The 22,515-nt window shown below is 37.0% G+C and overlaps 1 protein-coding gene across 1 annotated transcript in view; it reads right to left on the bottom strand.

Annotated features, from left to right (window-relative positions):
* Window positions 1-10,210, bottom strand: part of LOC103514576 (ATP-binding cassette sub-family G member 1-like) — a 29,480-nt gene extending 19,270 nt beyond the window's left edge. The window contains exons 1-3 of the mRNA XM_017446283.2: window positions 10,004-10,210; window positions 9,882-9,923; window positions 9,634-9,764 (exon numbers count right to left, since the gene is read on the bottom strand). Coding sequence (XP_017301772.2) covers window positions 9,634-9,764; window positions 9,882-9,923; window positions 10,004-10,125 — 295 coding nt within the window. The 5' untranslated portion in view covers window positions 10,126-10,210. The remainder of the gene's footprint in view (window positions 1-9,633; window positions 9,765-9,881; window positions 9,924-10,003) is intronic.
* Window positions 10,211-22,515: the final 12,305 nt, after the last annotated feature.

Below are 22,515 nucleotides of genomic sequence, written 5' to 3' on the forward strand. Positions count from 1 at the left end.
GTTGTTCAGGGGTCAAAAATTTCAAGTCTCATATTCATACTCATATACAACGACCTACACGAACACGTAAAACATTCTCAAGTTCTTTTATATGCGGACGATCTAAAAATCTTTAAAGCTGTAGAAACGATAAAAGATTGCCAACAATTGCAAGAAGATCTTAATGCAATACAAACATGGCTCTCTAGTGTAGGACTTAATTTCCATCCTGAAAAATGTTGCGTCATCTCATTTAAAACCAAGAAAATTAAATTTGATTACAAGTTAGATAACGTAACCCTCCAAAGCCAAACACGAATAAAAGATTTGGGGGTGATATTCCAGAATGATCTAAATTTTGACGAACACAGAGTAGACATAGAAAAAAAGGCATATAAAAGATTAGGAATGATAATCAGATATTCAAAGTCAATAACAGATATAGATGCTATAAAACTACTGTTCATAGCTCATGTTAGATCGATTCTAGAATACGGGGCAATCATCTGGACCCCAAAAACTTTGAAGGGAAAAAAATCTTTAGAAAACATACAAAAACCATTTGTGAGGTACCTCTTCAAAAAAGAAAATGGGTTCTATCCCCTCTATCCTCAGTACATTCCGTACAACTTATTGATTGAACAGTTGAATCTTCAATCACTGGAGGATAGGAGGGAAAACGACATCATAAATTTCTTACGAAAGGTGTTAAACTATAAAATTCAGAGTCCTTATATAACTGAAAAAATACAATTTAGAGTTCCCAATAACAGATTAAGACACAATAACAGTCAACTATTTCACACACCAAATAGGAAAAACATTTATTTGCAAAAATCCCCAATAATACAAGCAATGATGAAATATAATGAAATCAAAGCAGAGGATAAACCAAATATTTTTGACATGTAGTGGATGAATGGCAAAAAAACTTCGGTTTTGGCTGTTTGAACACTGCAGGTCACACCATCAGTTATTGCCTCAGATAGTTCTCTAGAACTTCTGAGTGTGTAGATGTGTATTAAAAAAAAAAAAAAAAAAAAAAAAAAAAAAAAAAAAAAACGTAGGTACAAATGGGCGAGTTATCGTGGAATAGACAAACTCATTAGAAAATGGTCGATCTAAAACTTGAAACTCTTTTAGTTCGTTCAAAGGCAAACTTTAACAATTATCATTGAAAGCAAGTAGTAGATAGATAAGTAAGGTAGTAGATAAATAACCAAGGTATTGTACCTTCTTCTTAAAAGTACACAACACAAAGAGTGTTTCATCGCCGTTTTTATTTCGTAGCAGTGAAATACAAGTGCATTTTCGATGGTCAGATTCGAACCCAGGACCTTCTGCATGGCAAGCAAGTACTTTACCACTGGGCTAACCGTGCCCCCAAACTCCGTGACAGTACTGCCCGTGTACTTTTGTGACAACCGGTATATCATATAGTCATCAGAGTTTCAGAGTACCTACCTGATTATTAGAAAAAATATGCATGGTTTGTACCTACTATTTCATTATCTATTAGGTACCTAATTAAAATAGGAAAAATAGATTCACATGCTACCGATGATAGCTATTTCGGGGTGTAACGCATCAGCCTCGTGACAACAATTTTACTAAAAGAGCTCATCATGTTCCTGCAAAATGGCAATTTGGATTTAACCTCCAAAAAGTATGTATGGTTTTTAAATTAATTAGCCCTGACATCAAAGCGAATGTTCTTGTTTAATATACATAACTGAACCTATACTGCATGACGTGAGTCATCTGACCCAAATATCAGACCATCTTGTCAGCAGATTTGTACACAGCTAATGAAGGAAATGTCTGATAGTTTGATCATTCAGACGGTCTGACTTCGATCAAAACTGACGAACAATCTTATCCAATTGATGAAAAATGCAAAAAGTGAAGAAAAAAAGTTAGCTTGGAGTGTAGCTTGCCTGCCTTGTAAGCTCTGGGTCGCGGGCTCTGGCTGTCTCCTATAACGTCTTCCTTCTCTCTTTTGGCTTTCGGGACGATAAGACCTCTGCACTTATAGCTTATAGTTCCCTCAATCAAACATCAAACTTCATATTTTTTTTTTTAAGAGGTTTGACAGAGGGAACTGTAACTGCTATGGTCCTATCGTCCCGAAATCGAAGAGAGAAGGAAGACAGGATAGGAGAAAGCCAGCCGTTCCGAGAACGAACATTATCCCATCAGGATAAAATCCGCCCCAGGCGGGAATCGAACCCGCGGCCTAGCGCTTACAAGGCAGACGCACTACCAACTAAGCTAACTAGGCTGGCGACAAAAGAGTAAACGTTAGAAACTTTCAACCAGTGGGGGATGCTACGAGAAGAAAAATCGGATTTTTTCCTGTTTCCTGTGTAGTTTTCTATTTGTCTTTCGAGAAACATGACAGTTATCAACAAGAGGTAATTGTAATGTAAACCAAATGTAATACAGGAAAAATTAGATAGGTATTTCAATTGACTAAAATAGAATAATAAATACAACATTATAAAGTTTTAAAGTTTTTTTCCAGATTAGAACTACCTATGTCAATATGAACCTTCACAAAATTACATCAGTCATGTAGATTTCTCCTCGAGGTCAAGAACACTGAGGCGATTTTTGATCTAATTATTTCAAGTGGAGTTGTCAAGAAAATGACCACTGACTACTGGAAAATCGACCATTGCTCTATTTAGTTTCTATCGGAGCATTGGTCAATTTTCCCATGGTCAGTTTCCAGAAAGGAAAATAAACCTCGATTCTTGAGAACCTCCGGGAAAGACTTTACAAACTAGGGAAAGACTTTTCATACTATAGGGAAAGACTTTACATACTAGGGAAAGACTTTACAAACTAGGGAAAGACTTTACATACTAGGGAAAGACTTTACAAACTAGGGAAAGACTTTACATACTAGGGAAAGACTTTACAAACTAGGGAAAGACTTTACATACTAGGGAAAGACTTTACAAACTAGGGAAAGACTTTACATACTAGGGAAAGACTTTACAAACTAGGGAAAGACTTTACATACTAGGGAAAGACTTTACAAACTAGGGAAAGACTTTACATACTAGGGAAAGACTTTACAAACTAGGGAAAGACTTTACATACTAGGGAAAGACTTTACAAACTAGGGAAAGACTTTACATACTAGGGAAAGACTTTACAAACTAGGGAAAGACTTTACATACTAGGGAAAGACTTTACATACTAGGGAAAGACTTTACATACTAGGGAAAGACTTTACATACTAGGGAAAGACTTTACATACTAGGGAAAGACTTTACATACTAGGGAAAGACTTTACATACTAGGGAAAGACTTTACATACTAGGGAAAGACTTTACATACTAGGGAAAGACTTTACATACTAGGGAAAGACTTTACATACTAGGGAAAGACTTTACATACTAGGGAAAGACTTTACATACTAGGGAAAGACTTTACATACTAGGGAAAGACTTTACATACTAGGGAAAGACTTTACATACTAGGGAAAGACTTTACATACTAGGGAAAGACTTTACATACTAGGGAAAGACTTTACATACTAGGGAAAGACTTTACATACTAGGGAAAGACTTTACATACTAGGGAAAGACTTTACATACTAGGGAAAATGATACTTAACACATTGTGGTACCTTTACTATTACTACTCGTACTCACATTCATAATATCAAAATCATTCTCTCTTAGTTAACCCTGAACTTGTAGGTTATTTTTTTTCTCTCTTGAAAAGTGATGAAGTTTTTTGTGGTCACAGTCTCAGATAAGATAGCATTAAATTTCATTCCTTGCCAGAGAATGAACCCAGACCCACCTACCAGTTCAACTAGTTGTTCAAGATAGAACCTTGAACTTGTTTGAAGCAGATGCACCATTATTTTCAGAGTCATAATGTTAGGTAAGTTAACTGGCCCGGCTATTCACGCTCAGACTTTGTCGTGTGTCAGACCGTCTGAGAGACGTAAGTCTGAAGCTTTTTTCCACACGACATCACACACTCCGACGTGACGGTCTGACAGATCTGAGCGTGAGTGGTCGGCATAAGAGAAATTCAAATAGGTAGGTAAGTTTAGGTATTTGGCAGTATGTAGGTATAATTACCTAGGTACATTATTCTTACTTTTGAGTTAGGTAACGTAAAAAATACATTGTAGGTAGAGTAGTCTAGTATAATAATAATACTTCACATACTTCAAAATCTTAAAATCTACGGGATGGGATGAGCAATTGGGCATGCGAAGACACAGACCACGAGTACCTACAATGTAACAGTTGTTTCATTGCTAGAAAATACAATTGGCAATGAAACACTCATCTTTTAACATTAAACCTACTCTTATTATGTCTTACTTACTTATTAAATCTTAGAGTTACGTTTGCCTGAGAGGTAGGCGTTAACTCTTGTGATTCAAAGAACCTATAATCTCGAGTTATTTTCGTGTACATACATATGTTAAATCTTAGAGTTACGTTTGCCTGAGAGGTAGGCGTTAACTCTTGTGATTCAAAGAACCTATAATCTCGAGTTATTTTCGTGTACATTTAAGAACTAAATAAAATCCTTGCTAATTTTGTACATAATGGTAAGAAGATATACTTGGATTTTTCCAATAGATACAATAACTAGGTAGGTAACAAGAGTTTGCCAAGATATAGCTTTCTTCTTACGTATCTACTTTGATAGGTTATTATAAGGAAGTATGAAGTAATGGTTAATGAGAGGTAAATAATAATGTTTCATTTTATCATCACATCGTCTTGCTCGGCGTAGCTTAACAAAAACGAACCGGAAAATAGCCTATAACCTTCACAGGAGTGCAAGCAATAAGTTGACAAAGTTTCAAAGAAATCGGATGAGCGGTTTGGCCAGACATAAAGTTCGAACACACACACACATTAATGTTTATATATGTATATTAGATTAGATACGAAAAGTACAATAATAAGAAAGTAAAAATGGTTAAAATGGTCAGGAACAGGAACCTTTTTTCTTTAGAACTACACAATGTACAAACATGCCTATTAGCTTAAATTTCAAGCAGAATAAAAAAAACGATTCTGACACGGAGGTTCGTGTCTGAGATCATCAGGAAAGATCAAAGATCGGCAAATAGATTCCCTAGCAAAGAATTTCGTTCCTCGTCAGCAAAGATAGCAAGTTCCTCACATTTAATTTTTTGTCTTTTATTTTTTATTTTTATTTTATTTTATTTTATTTTATTTTATTTTTTTTTTTCAACTTGAGATTTTCCTGAGGTACCTATCGGTATACATTCCATGGAACAGGTTCCAACATCAAAACCCAGGAATCCAGTTTTTTTCACTTAAACTTCTTATATTGAAATTTGGACTTTTTTCTTTTCATATTTCAGACTACAGGCTAAATAAGTTCCTACATCTAATAGCTAGAGTTTTAGAATCCTGTTCCCTTCATATCTTATGTTAAAAGGAAGAAAAAAAATCCGGTTTGTTAGCTCTAAACCAGATGTTTTATATTTAGCATATCTCATTTTCATGCTTGGAAAATAATACGGAAATTCTTGGCTCTCTTGATATTTATTTACATAATAGAGTGGATAGATTTACATGTTGGTAAAACTGCCTCCGTGGCCGAGTGGGTATCCCACTAGATTTTCTCTCCATAGGTCCCCAGATCAATTCCCGGTGGGGTAGACGTTTTTCTGATTGGATTTCTTGATGCACTCATAACATCTTAGGAAAAAGTCCACATTTAGCCCAACCTATATTGTACATTACCCTACTGGTTAAATAATAGTGCTCGAACAGGACTAAAGACAAAAGAGTCCCTTTAACCCCAGGAGTAGGCCTACTACCATTTTTGTGGTCGAATTCTCAAACAATGTAAAAATTCCTCGACTAGGATTGAACAAAAATCCCTCCTGAACTACTTATTGAAGTTCATAATATAAAATTATATCACGGCTAAAGAGTACTTATAAATGCCCTTTTACTTCCTTCCTAACTGTCTTGAATTCGCATAGGTGTTACCGAAGAGGGTCCAGATAGACAGCAAGGCTAATATTAATTGAAATCACATCAAAATTGGATAAAAATCCATTTTTGGCTCAAACCCTTTAATGTTTACTTAAGTCACAACGTGTTTGCCATGTGCTAATAATATCAGAGCATTCTGCTGGTATTGAAAACATTTTTCATAATTTTTTCCTTCGAAAACCGGTTTGATTTTTTTTTTTTTTAAATTAACGCCCATGATTGCTTAGGGGAATTTAGGTGTTGTAGTACGTATTAATAATTAATTATTAATAATTTTACTAGGTAAATTTATAATGACAATTAATGCCCTATTCCCCTATTAGGTTCCTTTAGAATGTTTAGATCACTGAGTTGATGAAAAAATAGCTCTTTTCTTGGCCTGCTTGCTCTCTGATCAAGTCAAGCTTCCACTAACCACTCTAGGAATCGAACCCGGGACCTTCTGTATATACTCGTTTCATACTTTTTGAATCAACACAACACACATCAGGTCCCAGACCATCTTAATTTTAGCAAGTCACAGCCAAGTCAAGGTCAAGGACAATAATCATTTTGGGAACAATGACTTGGGCAGCTGGATATACTCGATATTATTTGTTTTCCGCGACTGCCTGTTAGAATAGAGCGCCACAGACTAAATGTGGGGTCTGTCTTATACCATTGTTTTTTTTTTTACCATCTCCGGGTTGAAACTTCCCAGCTTTAATTGTTATTGTAGGTATGTATCGACTTAAATTTGAATTCTATTTTAGAGTTGAAGGTTATGACGTCATTAGGAAAAAAAGCGAAATTTTGACAAAGAGGATTTAACTTATTTATTATTACCTCTTTGTCGAAATCCTTAGTGATGCATGTATAGTATTAGTATGTAAGTTTTGGCTTTAGACATCTAATTTTGAAAAAATCCTTCAACGCTGAGAAATAGGGCTTTGTTTATATTCATCAAAAATAATTGCATAGGTTAGGTAAGTACCTACATATGAAGCTAGGTAGCATAGCATGTGGAAGGAGATCGTTGATTTTTTACTTTTTTTCCTGACCTTGAACTTGTTTGAAGCAGATGCACCATTATTTTCAGAGTCATAATGTTAGGTAAGTTAACTGGCCCGGCTATTCACGCTCAGACCTTGTCCTGTGTCAGACTGTCTGAGAGACGTAAGTCTGAAGCTTTTTTCCACGACATCACACACTCCGACGTGACGGTCTGACAGATCTGAGCGTGAGTGGTCGGCATAAGAGAAATTCAAATAGGTAGGTAAGTTTAGGTATTTGGCAGTATGTAGGTTATAATTACCTAGGTACATTATTCTTACTTTTGAGTTAACGTAAAAAATAAATTGTAGGTAGAGTAGTCTAGTAAGAAGGTACCTAATAATAATAATACTTCACATACTTCAAAATCTTAAAATCTACGGGATGGGATGAGCAATTGGGCATGCTAAGACACAGACCACGAGTACCTACAATGTAACAGTTGTTTCATTGCTAGAAAATACAATTGGCAATGAAACACTCATCTTTTAACATTAAACCTACTCTTATTATGTCTTACTTACTTATTAAATCTTAGAGTTACGTTTGCCTGAGAGGTAGGCGTTAACTCTTGTGATTCAAAGAACCTATAATCTCGAGTTATTTTCGTGTACATACATATGTATTTAAGAACTAAATAAAATCCTTGCTAATTTTGTACATAATGGTAAGAAGATATACTTGGATTTTTCCAATAGATACAATAACTAGGTAGGTAACAAGAGTTTGCCAAGATATAGCTTTCTTCTTACGTATCTACTTTGATAGGTTATTATAAGGAAGTATGAAGTAAGTAATGGTTAATGGGAGGTAAATAATAATGTTTGATTTTATCATCACATCTTATAAATAGGCTTGCGGCGTCCCGTTCAGTTTTTCATTTTGGGGCGTTTTGTCCCGAATTTCCGTTTTTGTCCCAGAAATAAATTCGGGACGCGTTTTTTAACTTTAAAATTAGGTACCTCTATCAGAATTTGTTCTTAACTTGTTTAAATTTTTCATGCTTTCATCAGTTTGCTCTTCCACTTTGTTAAACCTTTATAAACGAGAAAATGTTGTATTAAACTGCCTTAAACGAAAAAATGAGCTGGTCCCTTGGATTCTCGTTTATCCAGGTTCGACTGTATTTTGTTTATCTGTTTTTAATAATAGGTATGTTACCTATCACCTATCGTACCTATGTGATTTCGCGATTATGTTCGCGGATTTCGCGATTTTGTTCGCGGATTTCGCGATTTTGTTCGCGGATTTCGCGATTTTGTTCGCGGATTTCGCGATTTTGTTCGCGGATTTCGCGATTTTGTTCGCGGATTTCGCGATTTTGTTCGCGGATTTCGCGATTTTGTTCGCGGATTTCGCGATTTTGTTCGCGGATTTGGCGATTATGTTCGCGGATTTGGCGATTTTGTTCGCGGATTTCGCGATTTTGTTCGCGGATTTCGCGATTATGTTCGAGCTCACCTGTTGCAGTATTGACAGTGTAGGTAAGGTCAGTAAACTCTATATCTGTAGACGTTTTTCTGATTGGATTTCTTGATGCACTCATAACATCTTAGGAAAAAGTCCACATTTAGCCCAACCTATATTGTACATTACCTTGCGATTATGTTCGCGGATTTGGCAATTATGTTCGCGGATTCGCGTCCCGAATCGACATTTTGGATATTTGGCAAGCCTACTTATAAAGTATCTGTGACTGGGTTTCAAAGGTTTTCATGTTTCCATATTGCATGGAGCTTTTCCATAACGGAGTATGACAAAGTTCTAATAAATTATAATTAGGAGCTGCTATAAGTTCATAATAAGATAGATAAATGTAAATGTAAATGCAGTTTCATTGTGTTATTATGTCACAACTTTGGTATAATAATAATGTAAATGTAAAAAAAAAATGTAAATGCAGTTTTTTTGTGTTATTATGTCACAACTTTGGTGCTCACTGCAGCATTGTAGGATTTTCCCAATAATTTAATAATCCTAAAATCCAATGTTTACCTACCATGCTGGCACCGGTCGCTATGCGCATTTATATGTCATAACTACTCATTTTCCTCACGAGGCTGAGTGTGGGCCCCGCAACAGCCAGTCACGGAATCAATCATTTGGATGATACAAATTTCTTGACCCCGCGGGGAATCGAACCCGGGTCTCCCGCGTGCAAGGCGAGCGCAGTGACCACTACGCCATGGGAGCTGACTAATAAGGTAGATAAACATATAGGCATTAGAGTTTTTTCTTCTCAATTTTATTAAATTACAGTGTGGGCCCCGCAACAGCCAGTCACGGAATCAATCATTTGGATGATACAAATTTCTTGACCCCGCCGGGAATCGAACCCGGATCTCACGCGTGCAAAGCGAGCGCAGTGACCACTACGCCATGGGAGCTGACTAATAAGATAGATAAACATATAGGCATTAGAGTTTTTTCTTCTCAATTTTAATTAGGAGTAGGTACTGCAGAAGGAGTTTTTGCTATTCCCTGAAAAATTGAACATTTCGTAGATTTGGTTTGCATTTTCTTTTGTCCGAAAGTATCTAGTTTTCGATAACGGTAAATTTTAACTTAAATATGAAAAGAATGAAAGTCATGAAGAGCTCACCTGTTGCAGTATTGACAGTGTAGGTAAGGTCAGTAAACTCTATATCCACTGCAGGTCGCTTCACTACCCTGGTTAGAGTTTTCAGTTCAGGTCGTGTAGGTATCCGGGTGAGAACTGAGTTGGTACGGGACCTTACGGAACCAGACCGGGACCGTACAGAATCTACTGCAGGTCGCTTCACTACCCTGGTTAGAGTTTTCAGTTCAGGTCGTGTAGGTATCCGGGTGAGAACTGAGTTGGTACGGGACCGTACGGAACCAGACCGGGACCGTACAGAGCCTGACAGGGACCTGCCCTCATGGTCCTCATCTAATAGATGACGGATGGTAGGTATGGAGCCCCGGCGCGAGGCAGCATCATCCTCCGGGACCTGCCCTCATGGTCCTCATCTAATAGATGACGGATGGTAGGTATGGAGCCCCGGCGCGAGGCAGCATCATCCTCCGCTAGGAATTTCACGCTAGGGGGCGCGGGTGTGTCCAGGGAATCCATGCCCTGTGTGTAGTAGGGGTCTCCCAATAATCACCAGGGTCCGTGACGGGCGGTGTTCCTCGATTCGTAGGGAATACGAACACTTGGGGAACTCAGTGAGGCAGGATCCTTGTCTTCGCAGACTACGGTCAATCTCGAGGAGTGACAACTTGTATGCCAGTTCGGGATCAAGCGGATTCCTAACTTTGTTGAGGGTTTGTGAAATGTTTGATAGGGTTTCAGAGATTCATTGGTTGAGCGTTGATGATTTGATTAAATGTTTCTTAACAACATTTTACATAGACTATGAGAGTCCGCGCATTAGCTTGATTATTAAATTATTATACATATGTATCATGTATATAGTACATATATGAAAAATTACAAATCTGTTTATTATTTCTGTGGAAGATTATACCATTAATATTAGAAAGTTGAGCTTTTAATCTTTTAAACGCTTTTCCTTAGAGCTAAAACTGACGCAACATGTTTAGAAAGATATTTTGCAGTTTTGGTTATTTTGTTATTTTTTACCGTACCTAAACATTGCAACATTGGTATGTCGCAATTAGATTTCTTACTCATCTAATGGCTTTGTTAGAACTACATTATGGTACTTTAATAGTCAGTATCTATCGATTATACCATTAGTGTTATATTGGAATCAATACATATTTATTATTATACCTTATAGATTATAGAGCTAGAAATTCCAGGTATAGGTACTATTTATAGAACACAGTCTAATTGGATTAATTACAAGAGGTATTTATTCTTATTTCTTATGCATTTAAGATCTTAAATGAACTTGAAGTACATATGAAGTATTCTTTATTCTCCAGATCAGAAAATAAAATGTACACCTTGAATGTTATTATGAGAGCATTAAATATCATGGTAGAGAATGCCATAGGCAATAATTAACCCTATCCATGATTGTACACCCTTTGTGTTTATCTGTGTGTTATGTGTTGTATAATAGGTATTTATGTAAATATCCCATCAGGATAAAATCCGCCCCAGGCGGGAATCGAACCCGCGGCCTAGCGCTTACAAGGCAGACGCACTACCAACTAAGCTAACTATAATAGGCTGGCCAAACTTCATAAAAAAGTGCAAAATTGTAAAGTTGCTTTCCTATGACGGATGGTAGGTATGGAGCCCCGGCGCGAGGCAGCATCATCCTCCGCTAGGAATTTCACGCTAGGGGGCGCGGGTGTGTCCAGGGTATCCATGCCCTGTGTGTAGTAGGGGTCTCCCAATAATCACCAGGGTCCGTGACGGGCGGTGTTCTTCTATTCGTAGGGAATACGAACACTTGGGGAAATTTGTTGAGGGTTTGTGAAATGTTTGATAGGGTTTCAGAGATTCATTGGTTGAGCGTTGATGATTTGATTAAATGTTTCTTAACAACATTTTACATAGACTATGAGAGTCCGCGCGTTAGCTTGATTATTAAATTATTATACATAATGTATCATGTATAGTAAATATATGAAAAATTACAAATCTGTTTATTATTTCTGTGGAAGATTATACCATTAATATTAGAATGTTGAGCTTTTAATCTTTTAAACGCTTTTCCTTAGAGCTAAAACTGACGCAAAATGTTTAGAAAGATATTTTTTGCAGTTTTGGTTATTTTGTTATTTTTTACCGTAGATACCTAAACATTGCAACATTGGTATGTCGCAATTAGATTTCTTACTCATCTAATGGTTTTGTTAGAACTACATTATGGTACTTTAATAGTACCATAATGTATCTATCAGTATCTATCGATTATACCATTAGTGTTATATTGGAATCAATACATATTTATTATTATAGATTATAGAGCTAGAAATTACAGGTATACTATTTATAGAACACAGTCTAATTGGATTAATTACAAGAGGTTTTTATTCTTATTTCTTATGCATTTAAGATCTTAAATGAACTTGAAGTACATATATGAAGTATTCTTTATTCTTCAGATCAGAAAATAAAATTTACACCTTGAATGTTATTAAGAGAGCATTAAATATCATGGTAGAGAATGCCATAGGCAATAATTAACCCTATCCTTGATCGTACAGCCTTTGTGTTTATCTGTGTGTTATGTGTTGTATAAAAGGTATTTATGTCTCTATTTCCTCCCCTGAATTCTATATACCTATGTATAGACAAGTGGCTTTTTTATAGACCAACAGAGAGATCAGGTAGTGAACAATCTGTCTGCGGTCATAACATACCGGTAGTGGAGTAAGTAGTAGATACCAAGATGTTTTTTATATCAGCTATTAGGAGATGATGTGTTGTTTTACTTCGCGCGAAACTGACGACCATTTCCAATTGAATAGGAAATAGGAAATGAGGTCTATAGTGTAGGAAACAAGAGGGTTTTTTAGGAACCAGAAATACTTGAGCTTTTTTTCCTAACTTTTTTATTATGAAGTTAGTTAGGTACCTACTTATGTATTACAAGTACTAAAAATGGTTAAAATGGTCAGGAACAGGAACCTTTTTTCTTTAGAACTACACAATGTACAAACATGCCTATTAGCTTAAATTTCAAGCAGAATAAAAAAAACGATTCTGACACGGAGGTTCGTGTCTGAGATCATCAGGAAAGATCAAAGATCGGCAAATAGATTCCCTAGCAAAGAATTTCGTTCCTCGTCAGCAAAGATAGCAAGTTCCTCACATTTAATTTTTTGTCTTTTATTTTTTATTTTTATTTTATTTTATTTTATTTTATTTTATTTTTTTTTTTCAACTTGAGATTTTCCTGAGGTACCTATCGGTATACATTCCATGGAACAGGTTCCAACATCAAAACCCAGGAATCCAGTTTTTTTCACTTAAACTTCTTATATTGAAATTTGGACTTTTTTCTTTTCATATTTCAGACTACAGGCTAAATAAGTTCCTACATCTAATAGCTAGAGTTTTAGAATCCTGTTCCCTTCATATCTTATGTTAAAAAGAAGATTTAATTTTTTGTCTTTTATTTTTTATTTTTATTTTATTTTATTTTATTTTATTTTATTTTTTTTTTTCAACTTGAGATTTTCCTGAGGTACCTATCGGTATACATTCCATGGAACAGGTTCCAACATCAAAACCCAGGAATCCAGTTTTTTTCACTTAAACTTCTTATATTGAAATTTGGACTTTTTTCTTTTCATATTTCAGACTACAGGCTAAATAAGTTCCTACATCTAATAGCTAGAGTTTTAGAATCCTGTTCCCTTCATATCTTATGTTAAAAGGAAGAAAAAAAATCCGGTTTGTTAGCTCTAAACCAGATGTTTTATATTTAGCATATCTCATTTTCATGCTTGGAAAATAATACGGAAATTCTTGGCTCTCTTGATATTTATTTACATAATAGGGTGGATAGATTTACATGTTGGTAAAACGGCCTCCGTGGCCGAGTGGGTATCCCACTAGATTTTCTCTCCATAGGTCCCCAGATCAATTCCCGGTGGGGTAGAAAGATGTTTTATATTTAGCATATCTCATTTTCATGCTTGGAAAATAATACGGAAATTCTTGGCTCTCTTGATATTTATTTACATAATAGAGTGGATAGATTTACATGTTGGTAAAACTGCCTCCGTGGCCGAGTGGGTATCCCACTAGATTTTCTCTCCATAGGTCCCCAGATCAATTCCCGGTGGGGTAGACGTTTTTCTGATTGGATTTCTTGATGCACTCATAACATCTTAGGAAAAAGTCCACATTTAGCCCAACCTATATTGTACATTACTTGGTTAATAATAGTGCTCGAACAGGACTAAAGACAAAGAGTCCCTTTAACCCAGGAGTAGGCTACTACCATTTTTGTGGTCGAATTCTCAAACAATGTTAAAGATTCCTCGACTAGGATTGAACAAAAATCCTCCTGAATTACTTACTGAAATTCATAGTATAAATTATATCACGCTAAAAAGTACTTATAAATGCCCATTTTTACTTCCTTCCTATCTGTCTTGAACCCGGGCGGGAATCGAACTCGCGGCCTAGCGCTTACAAGGCAGACGCACTACCAACTAAGCTAACTAGGCTGGCAATTAAACTGTTTGGATCTCTGATTGGTTGATTTTAAACTTCAGATTAAGATAAATGCAATGAATAGGAAAGGACATACATATCTTAGTGATGTATAGTAGTTAGCACGGTTGACTATGGACCCGGAGGTTTGCGGTTCGAGTCCCCAAGTTAAAATTGAACGAGTTGTATGTATGATTTGGAGAACGACGCAACACGACGCGACATTTGTGACAAGGATTCATGATTAACATTACCACGATTAAAGTTCCCTAGCCAGCCTAGTTAGCTTGGTTGGTAGCGCGTCTACCTTGTAAGCTCTAGGTCGCGGGTTCGATTTTATCCTGAAAGGCTGGCTCTCTCCTATCTTGTCTTCCTTCTCTCTTCACTTTTGGGAGGATAAGACCATAACAGTTCCAGTTCCCTCTATCAAACCATAAAGAAATCCCTACTTGGTAGCTTGGTACTCAAGCTGAAGATTATATTGGTCAATAACTTCTCTCGTCTCTGATGTCTGATACATTATATAGCTCTCGGGGCTAGAGGCTGGTGAACTTGCGACATATATTCAATATCTCTCGTAGGTATATTAGCCTCTATAGCTTCTAACTGCAAATATATACCGTTGATTTTAAACTTCAGATTAAGATAAATGCAATGAATAGGAAAGGACATACATATCTTAGTGATGTATAGTAGTTAGCACGGTTGACAATGGACCCGGAGGTTTGCGGTTCGAGTCCCCAAGTTAAAATTGAACGAGTTGTATGTATGATTGGGAGAACGACGCAACACGACGCGACATTTGTGACAAGGATTCATGATTAACATTAACACGATTAAAGTTCCCTAGCCAGCCTAGTTAGCTTGGTTGGTAGCGCGTCTAGTCGTCTACCTTGTAAGCTCTAGGTCGCGGGTTCGATTTTATCCTGAAAGGCTGGCTCTCTCCTATCTTGTATTCCTTCTCTCTTCACTTTTGGGACGATAAGACCATAACAGTTTCAGTTCCCTCTATCAAACCGTAAAGAAATCTCTACTTGGTACTCAAGCTGAAGATTATATTGGTCAATAACTTCTCTCGTCTCTGATGTCTGATACATAGATCTCGGGGCTCGAGGCTGGTGAACTTGCGACATATTCAATATCTCTCGTACATTAGCCTCTAGCTTCTACTGCAAATATACCTCAACCAAGACCTTCGCCTCAAACTTTGGCACAAATGAGAACCACGTGCTTTTAGACTTATGTTATGGTATAATACAGAGTTGTCCAAAACCTTAGGGCACCCGAGGGCCGCAAGAGACCAAGGTAGAGAGTTGGCGGGCCGCAAAAACTCAACTCACGGGGGGGGTGGCCTGGTGTAATGTAATTATAATATAATTTTATTTCAGCATTGCGTTTGATGGTACCTAGAATTAGAAACTAACTATGAAATTTGCGGGGGGGGTGGCCTGGTGTAATGTAATTATAATATAATTTTATTTCAGCATTGCGTTTGATGGTACCTAGAATTAGAAACTAACTATGGAATTTGTAAGGTAAACTGGGATAATTTTTATATGAAAATTTTCATGCATTAATTATTTTATTTAGTATATTTACTGTTATTTCTCATTTTCGTTCATTTTTTTAGGCGGGCCTTCGCGGGCCGTAAAAATGAGCTCGCGGGCCGCGGGTTGGACAAGCCTGGTATAATACATAATATGTATAACAGTTCCCCCAGTAGTGTACAGGTGAGGTGTATTTTCGTGTCGGAAACAGATACGATTTCCCCTCTTCTCAAGCTCATTTCCCCTCTATTAAAGTAAAATATGGGAATTAGTTCAATCCACTATGTGGCGTGGTAGCGCCTGGTTATTTCTCATTTTCGTTCATTTTTTTAGGCGGGCCTTCGCGGGCCGCAAAAATGAGCTCGCGGGCCGCGGGTTGGACAAGCCTGGTATAATACATAATATGTATAACAGTTCCCCCAGTAGTGTACAGGTGAGGTGTATTTTCGTGTCGGAAACAGATACGATTTCCCCTCTTCTCAAGCTCATTTCCCCTCTATTAAAGTAAAATATGGGAATTAGTTCAATCCACTATGTGGCGTGGTAGCGCCTGTAGATTCCCCTCTATTAAAGTAAAATATGGGAATTAGTTCAATCCACTATGTGGCGTGGTAGCGCCTGTACTAAATCGTTGGAAATCCAAGATGGTGCATTACCAATCATCAAAGGGAGCTAGTTTTCAATTTTCCGAAGTTGGAAATCCAAGATGGCGCATTACCAATCATCAAAGGGAGCTAGTTTTCAATTTTCCGAAAGCAAAGTACGCCTTTGCTAAGGCATTCTAGATTTATAACTGAGGGAACTGTGTTCGAATTCCAGCCGCGACATCAAATATTTGACACTACTTCTTACCGTTTATATATGATTCAGAGTATCCAGAATCATATAAATGGTTAACAATAATGTTAATACATAAGATAAGATGTCTAATAAAAACCTAACCAATAATCAAATATTGGAATCAGAGGTCAGACCATTGTAGCAAAGCTACGTTCAAACAAATGAATTCCTTGCTAATGGGTTCGAAATCCTTAGTGATGCATGTATAGTATTAGTATGTAAGTTTTGGCTTTAGACATCTAATTTTGAAAAAATCCTTCAACGCTGAGAATGAGAAATAGGGCTTTGTTTATATTCATCAAAAATAATTGCATAGGTAGGTTAGGTAGGTAGCATAGCATGTGGAAGGAGATCGTTGATTTTTTACTTTTTTCCTCGAAGAATCAAGGCCAGGAGGAAAATTCTATAAAATAAAACCAACTTAGTCTGGCCGACCTTCATTTCTTTTTTGCATAGGTAATTAGCTTATTGACTTGTGAGATAATAATGGTTAATAGTAATAGGGATTAGATAGGTAATATTTCGAGTTGAATATTCGGCAAGTAGGTAATGGCGGACAAAAAAATACAAAAGCAAATTTGAATTTTGACGGCTTATCTGTGCAGGAGAGTCCAAAAAGGTACTGAATTAAGAATTTTTACTTCAAGGATTGATTTCGAACAGACTTGGGGACATTATTTTGGGGGGGGGGAAATCGCCTGCGGCGCAGTTTACGTTTGGTTCCTTTTTGGCAAGTCGCGAGGGTAAGTACCCCCTCTCCTTGAAGTAAAAAAAGGCCTCTACGAGGTTTCCATAAGTCCTAGTTTTAATGAACTAAAAGTAGTCAAATTTGGACAAACTTAATTGTAACTTCGTGTCGTGTGCTTGCCAAGTAGAAAATCCTGGGTTTGACTTCTAGATTCGAGAGACCAAAGGCTCTCTACTTCAATGGCAAATATTTCAACTTTCAATAAATTAAGAGGTTATTTTCTGGAGGACTGGTGTTCTCATGTTGACCTAGCAGCTCCTTATTGGAATATAGTTAGGTGACTTATGTGTCTCTCGCCCATCTGATGAGAGACATACCATCTACTGGACATAATACAATCAGGTCCCTTGCCAAGTAGAAAATCCTGGGTTTGACTTCTAGATTCGAGAGACCAAAGGCTCTCTACTTCAATGGCAAATATTTCAACTTTCAATTAACAGGTTATTTTTTTCTGGAGGACTGGTGTTCTGATGTTGACCTAGCAGCTCCTCATTGGAATATAGTTATGTGTCTCTCGCCCATCTGATGAGAGACATACCATCTACTGGACATGATACAATCAGGTCCGTATAAAGGATTTTATTGAAGGAGACCCAAGAGTCCAAACAGTGATTCACGGGAGGGGATGCTCCGAATTTTCGGCGTCTGGCCCACAGTAAAGGGACCAAAATAAGTTCGAGGGGGGAGGGGGGGCTAGGCTCCTTTGCGCCCCTTGAGCCCGCTACAATACAGACCCGGTCTCACTGTAGACTGTAGTAGATACGTCATCAAAAAGTAACTAAAGAGCGGGTGAAACAGCCTATAATTATAAATAAACCCTGTCCCTGTCCCCCTCTATTTCCTCCCCTGAATTCTATATACCTATGTATAGACAAGTGGCTTTTTTATAGACCAACAGAGAGATCAGGTAGTGAACAATCATAACATACCGGTAGTGGAGTAAGTAGTAGATACCAACATGTTTTTTATATCAGCTATTAGGAGATGATGTGTTGTTTTACTTCGCGCGAAACTGACGACCATTTCCAATTGAATAGGAAATAGGAAATGAGGTCTATAGTGTAGGAAACAAGAGGTTTTTTAGGAACCAGAAATACTTGAGCTTTTTTCCCTAACTTTTTTATTATGAAGTTAGTTAGGTACCTACTTATGTATAAGATAAGTATCGACGGGGTCAAATATGTGTGCACGCGGCTTTAGATTTTGGTCTCAATGGGGCAGGGAGGCTGGCATGGGCTCCTTTTCTAAGTTTATAGTTCACTAAACAACTAGTCCACAATATACAAATCTTTTTTTTTTCTTTGTTTAAAAAGATGAATGTTCCACCGCCGTTTTTTTTTTTTGTTTTTTTTTTTTTTTTTTTTTTTTTTTTTTTTTTAAAGATGAGTGTTTCCCCCCCGTTTTTTTTTCGTAGCGATGAAACAACTGCTACATTGGACGCTTGTGGCCTGTGTCGTAGCATGCCCATCCCGTAGTATGCCTCTCATCAGATGGGCGAGAAGAGACACAATACTTCCCATTTAGGTGCTGGGTCAACACGAGAACACCAGAAAGTAACCCGTTGAAATATTTGCAATTGAAAAACGAGTACAAATTTTTGTCGACGGTGGGATTCAAACCCGGGACCTTCTGCATGGCAAGCAAGCGCGTTACCACTGGACCAACCGTGCTCCCTGACCGACCTTATGTTATTATTATAATAATAACACAAGGCAGCATGGACCATGATAATGATCTGCAACATGTGAATGATTCATCCTCAATATTAAATACATAGGTACCAATACTAATAATGAGCCTCATATTACAGATTCTCTTGTCTCAATCAACATTGAAAGTGACCTTTATAACACGATCAACAACAAATTTCAGGAGTTCAGAAACGAGTATGAGACTATGCCACCTGATCAAAGGCCAATGATTCTCAAGATCCCATACAATTCCAAATGTTACTATATGGTGAATGATGATGATGATAATAATAATAATGTGCTTGTAGTGGGTAATTATTTGTGATTTACATATCTGCACTTCACACGTGAAACAACACAAGATTTAACAACTTACATTACTACATATACGAGTATGTAGGTATTGTAGGTATACATGTAAAGAAAGAGATACATAGGTAGGTATATTGGTGGATGTGCCAATTAAGGAAACGAAATTTTCTTATACCTAGTACCTAGGTATAAGGGAGAGAGAGAGAGAGAGAGAATGGTAGATTCTTCGTTCTGTTATCCTGTTTTTGTTTTAAAGTTTAAAGCTTTGTTCACAGTTGTGTTCTGTCCAGTTCAGAAAGAAAAAAAAAAATAAAAAAAATCTGGTGTGAACATCACACGACTCTCCTTATCCTATTGAATGATGCTAATTTTTTGTTCTATAGTAACTTTTACAATATCTCTAACCGTTTTGTCAGTATAGCTGAAAACCGCCAAAAAGCGGTCAAAATACGGCCAACCGCAGCACCTATCTTAACCAAAAGTTTTGTGTTACCACCTATCCAAACCAAAAGTTTTGTGTTACCACCTATCCAAACCAAAAGTTTTGTGTTACATTATTGTCTCATTTGTGGATTACATTACTTTCCTTCCTATAGGATAAGGAAAGTAAAAATCAAAACCGATTGAAAGATGATGATTCCTGATAATCAACGCTCATTTGGATGATGATTCCTGATAATCAACGCTCATTTGGATGATGATTCCTGATAATCAACGCTCATTTGGATGATGATCATCTTTATGCTTTCACACCAACAATAACAACAAATATATTAATAATAATTATATGTCTACTTGGTATGGTGATTGGTTTTATTCCCCGCTAATTCCACACTATCAAGGTTATTTTTTTGCTTCTCATCAATTTAACTTTTATTTCATATATTAATTAAATTAGCCAACATTCAGGCAAATATTTCGCAATGTTTCATAAGTACCTAAATAGTCATTTAAAACATAGACCAGAACAGCGTTTCTCAACCAGAAGATTCGCGAGAGACCCTGGGGGTACGCGAGGCGGGTTTGTGTCATTTTCATTTGTGTGTTTAGAACTCGGTAGTAATGGAAACAATCTAAGTATGGCTTTCCGATACTCATTGTGATGGTGGCGGGGGTTCGTGAGATTGAACCCGGGTACCCAAGGGGTACGCGACCGAAAAAAAAAAAAAGTTGAGAACCGCTGGACTAGAATGACTAGCTTGTCTGTAGATTATAGTTAGAGGTGATTCAGAGGCAATGGTCAACATGGTAGACAACCACTTGCCGACAGATCACTCAAGTTAAGAAACGTTGCGTGGTTGATATCTGGATGAGTGACTGTCCTGGTTATTCCGGGGTGCACTCCGCTCATGAGAAAGGAAAATAATTAAAAGTTAGTTTGAATTCCGGTGAAATCATTTGACATTTCCGATGAAATCATTATTATGTACTTACCTACCTACTAGTGAAATCCAACATAAATATTTAATTAGCCAGGTATGTCTTTACGTAGTCATTACCAAATTGGTACCTTATTATTAGATTTTTTCCTTTTCTTTTGTTGTCTTTTAAATTAGCAACCTGCTTACCTATCTACCAACGTGTGCGTCATTGTACAATGATTTCATTATAAAATAATAATATGCCTCATATCTTACCTATATTATCATCTAATCAATGTTTAATTAGTTGATTTAATTCAACTATTCATATCATGGTTGAGAAGACAGCTGGCTAAGTGGATAGTGGTCGGATAAGGAAGGTAAAATGGTTCTTACTTCTTACGTCACTTTCATGTTGGTCACATGTTTTTTTCCCCTGAACACGGAAACCACAGTCGTGGCCTTGAAAACAAGAGCGAAAAATTAATATCTAATAAATAAATAAAAACGACTCGATCACTCCATGTATTAAAAATTAAAACATGGATTTAAAAAATAACGAAGTGTTTAACCATGATTAATGAATCAGACAAAAGCTCCCCCGTAAAAAGTATAATACCTAAACGGTCAGTCGAGTTAACACGCCTATCTCAGCTGGCTAAGTGGATAGTGGTCGGATAAGGAAGGTAAAATGGTTCTTACTTCTTACGTCACTTTCATGTTGGTCACATGTTTTTTTTTTTCCCTGAACACGGAAACCACAGTCGTGGCCTTGAAAACAAGAGCGAAAAATTAATATCTAATAAATAAATAAAAACGACTCGATCACTCCATGTATTAAAAATTAAAACATGGATTTAAAAAATAACGAAGTGTTTAACCATGATTAATGAATCAGACAAAAGCTCCCCCGTAAAAAGTATAATACCTAAACGGTCAGTCACACGCCTATCCACCTTGTCAGAGCTAGTTCGCAGGTTCGATTCCCACCCGGGCCGAACTTTGTCCTAAAGCGGCTTGCTTTCTCCTATCCTGCCCTCCTTCTCTCTTCGATTTCGGGATGATAAGACCCATAATAATTTAATTTTACATAGGACAAATCAATGACTTCGAATGACGATTGAGTCAATAAAAAATAAATACCTAAATTGTTTTTTTTTCCCCCCCATTAGGCATTTTAACACTTACGTGTCGTTCGCGCCGATCCCTCCCGGGTTAGATCTTTGTATAAAAGTCTATGGTTTTTAGTTGGAAATCCAAGATGGCGCATTACCAATCATCAAAGGGAGCTAGTTTTCAATTTTCCGAAAGCAAAGTACGCCTTTGCTAAGGCATTCTAGATTTATAACTGAGGGAACTGTGTTCAAATTCCAGCCGCGACATCAAATATTTGACACTACTTCTTACCGTTTATATATGATTCAGAGTATCCAGAATCATATAAACGGTTAACAATAATGTTAATACATAAGATGTCTAATATAAACCTAACCAATAATCAAATATTGGAATCAGAGGTCAGACCAATAGACCATTGTAGCAAAGCTACGTTCAAACAAATGAATTCCTTGCTAATGGGTTTTCATCGTTCTAGTTTAGGGGATGTGCCAAAATAACGAAATTTTCTAATGCAGGATAAGTGGAGATAAAAGAGGAGGGAGGGAGAGGAGTTTAGTGGATGTGTCAGAATGACGTCTTATCGTCCCGAAAGCGTAGAGAGAAGGACAACCGGATTTGATAAAGACAGCCATGTCTAGAACGAATCTTATATGTTTAGGATAAAATTTGCCCTGGGCAGGCATCGAACGCTTACAACCCTCCAAACTTACTAGGCTGGCAGTATTAAATAAATGTGACTCAGTGATTCCGTGAGA

This window comes from Diaphorina citri, unplaced genomic scaffold (assembly GCF_000475195.1).
Source record: "Diaphorina citri unplaced genomic scaffold, Diaci psyllid genome assembly version 1.1 scaffold1172, whole genome shotgun sequence".
Lineage (NCBI taxonomy): Eukaryota > Metazoa > Arthropoda > Insecta > Hemiptera > Psyllidae > Diaphorina > Diaphorina citri.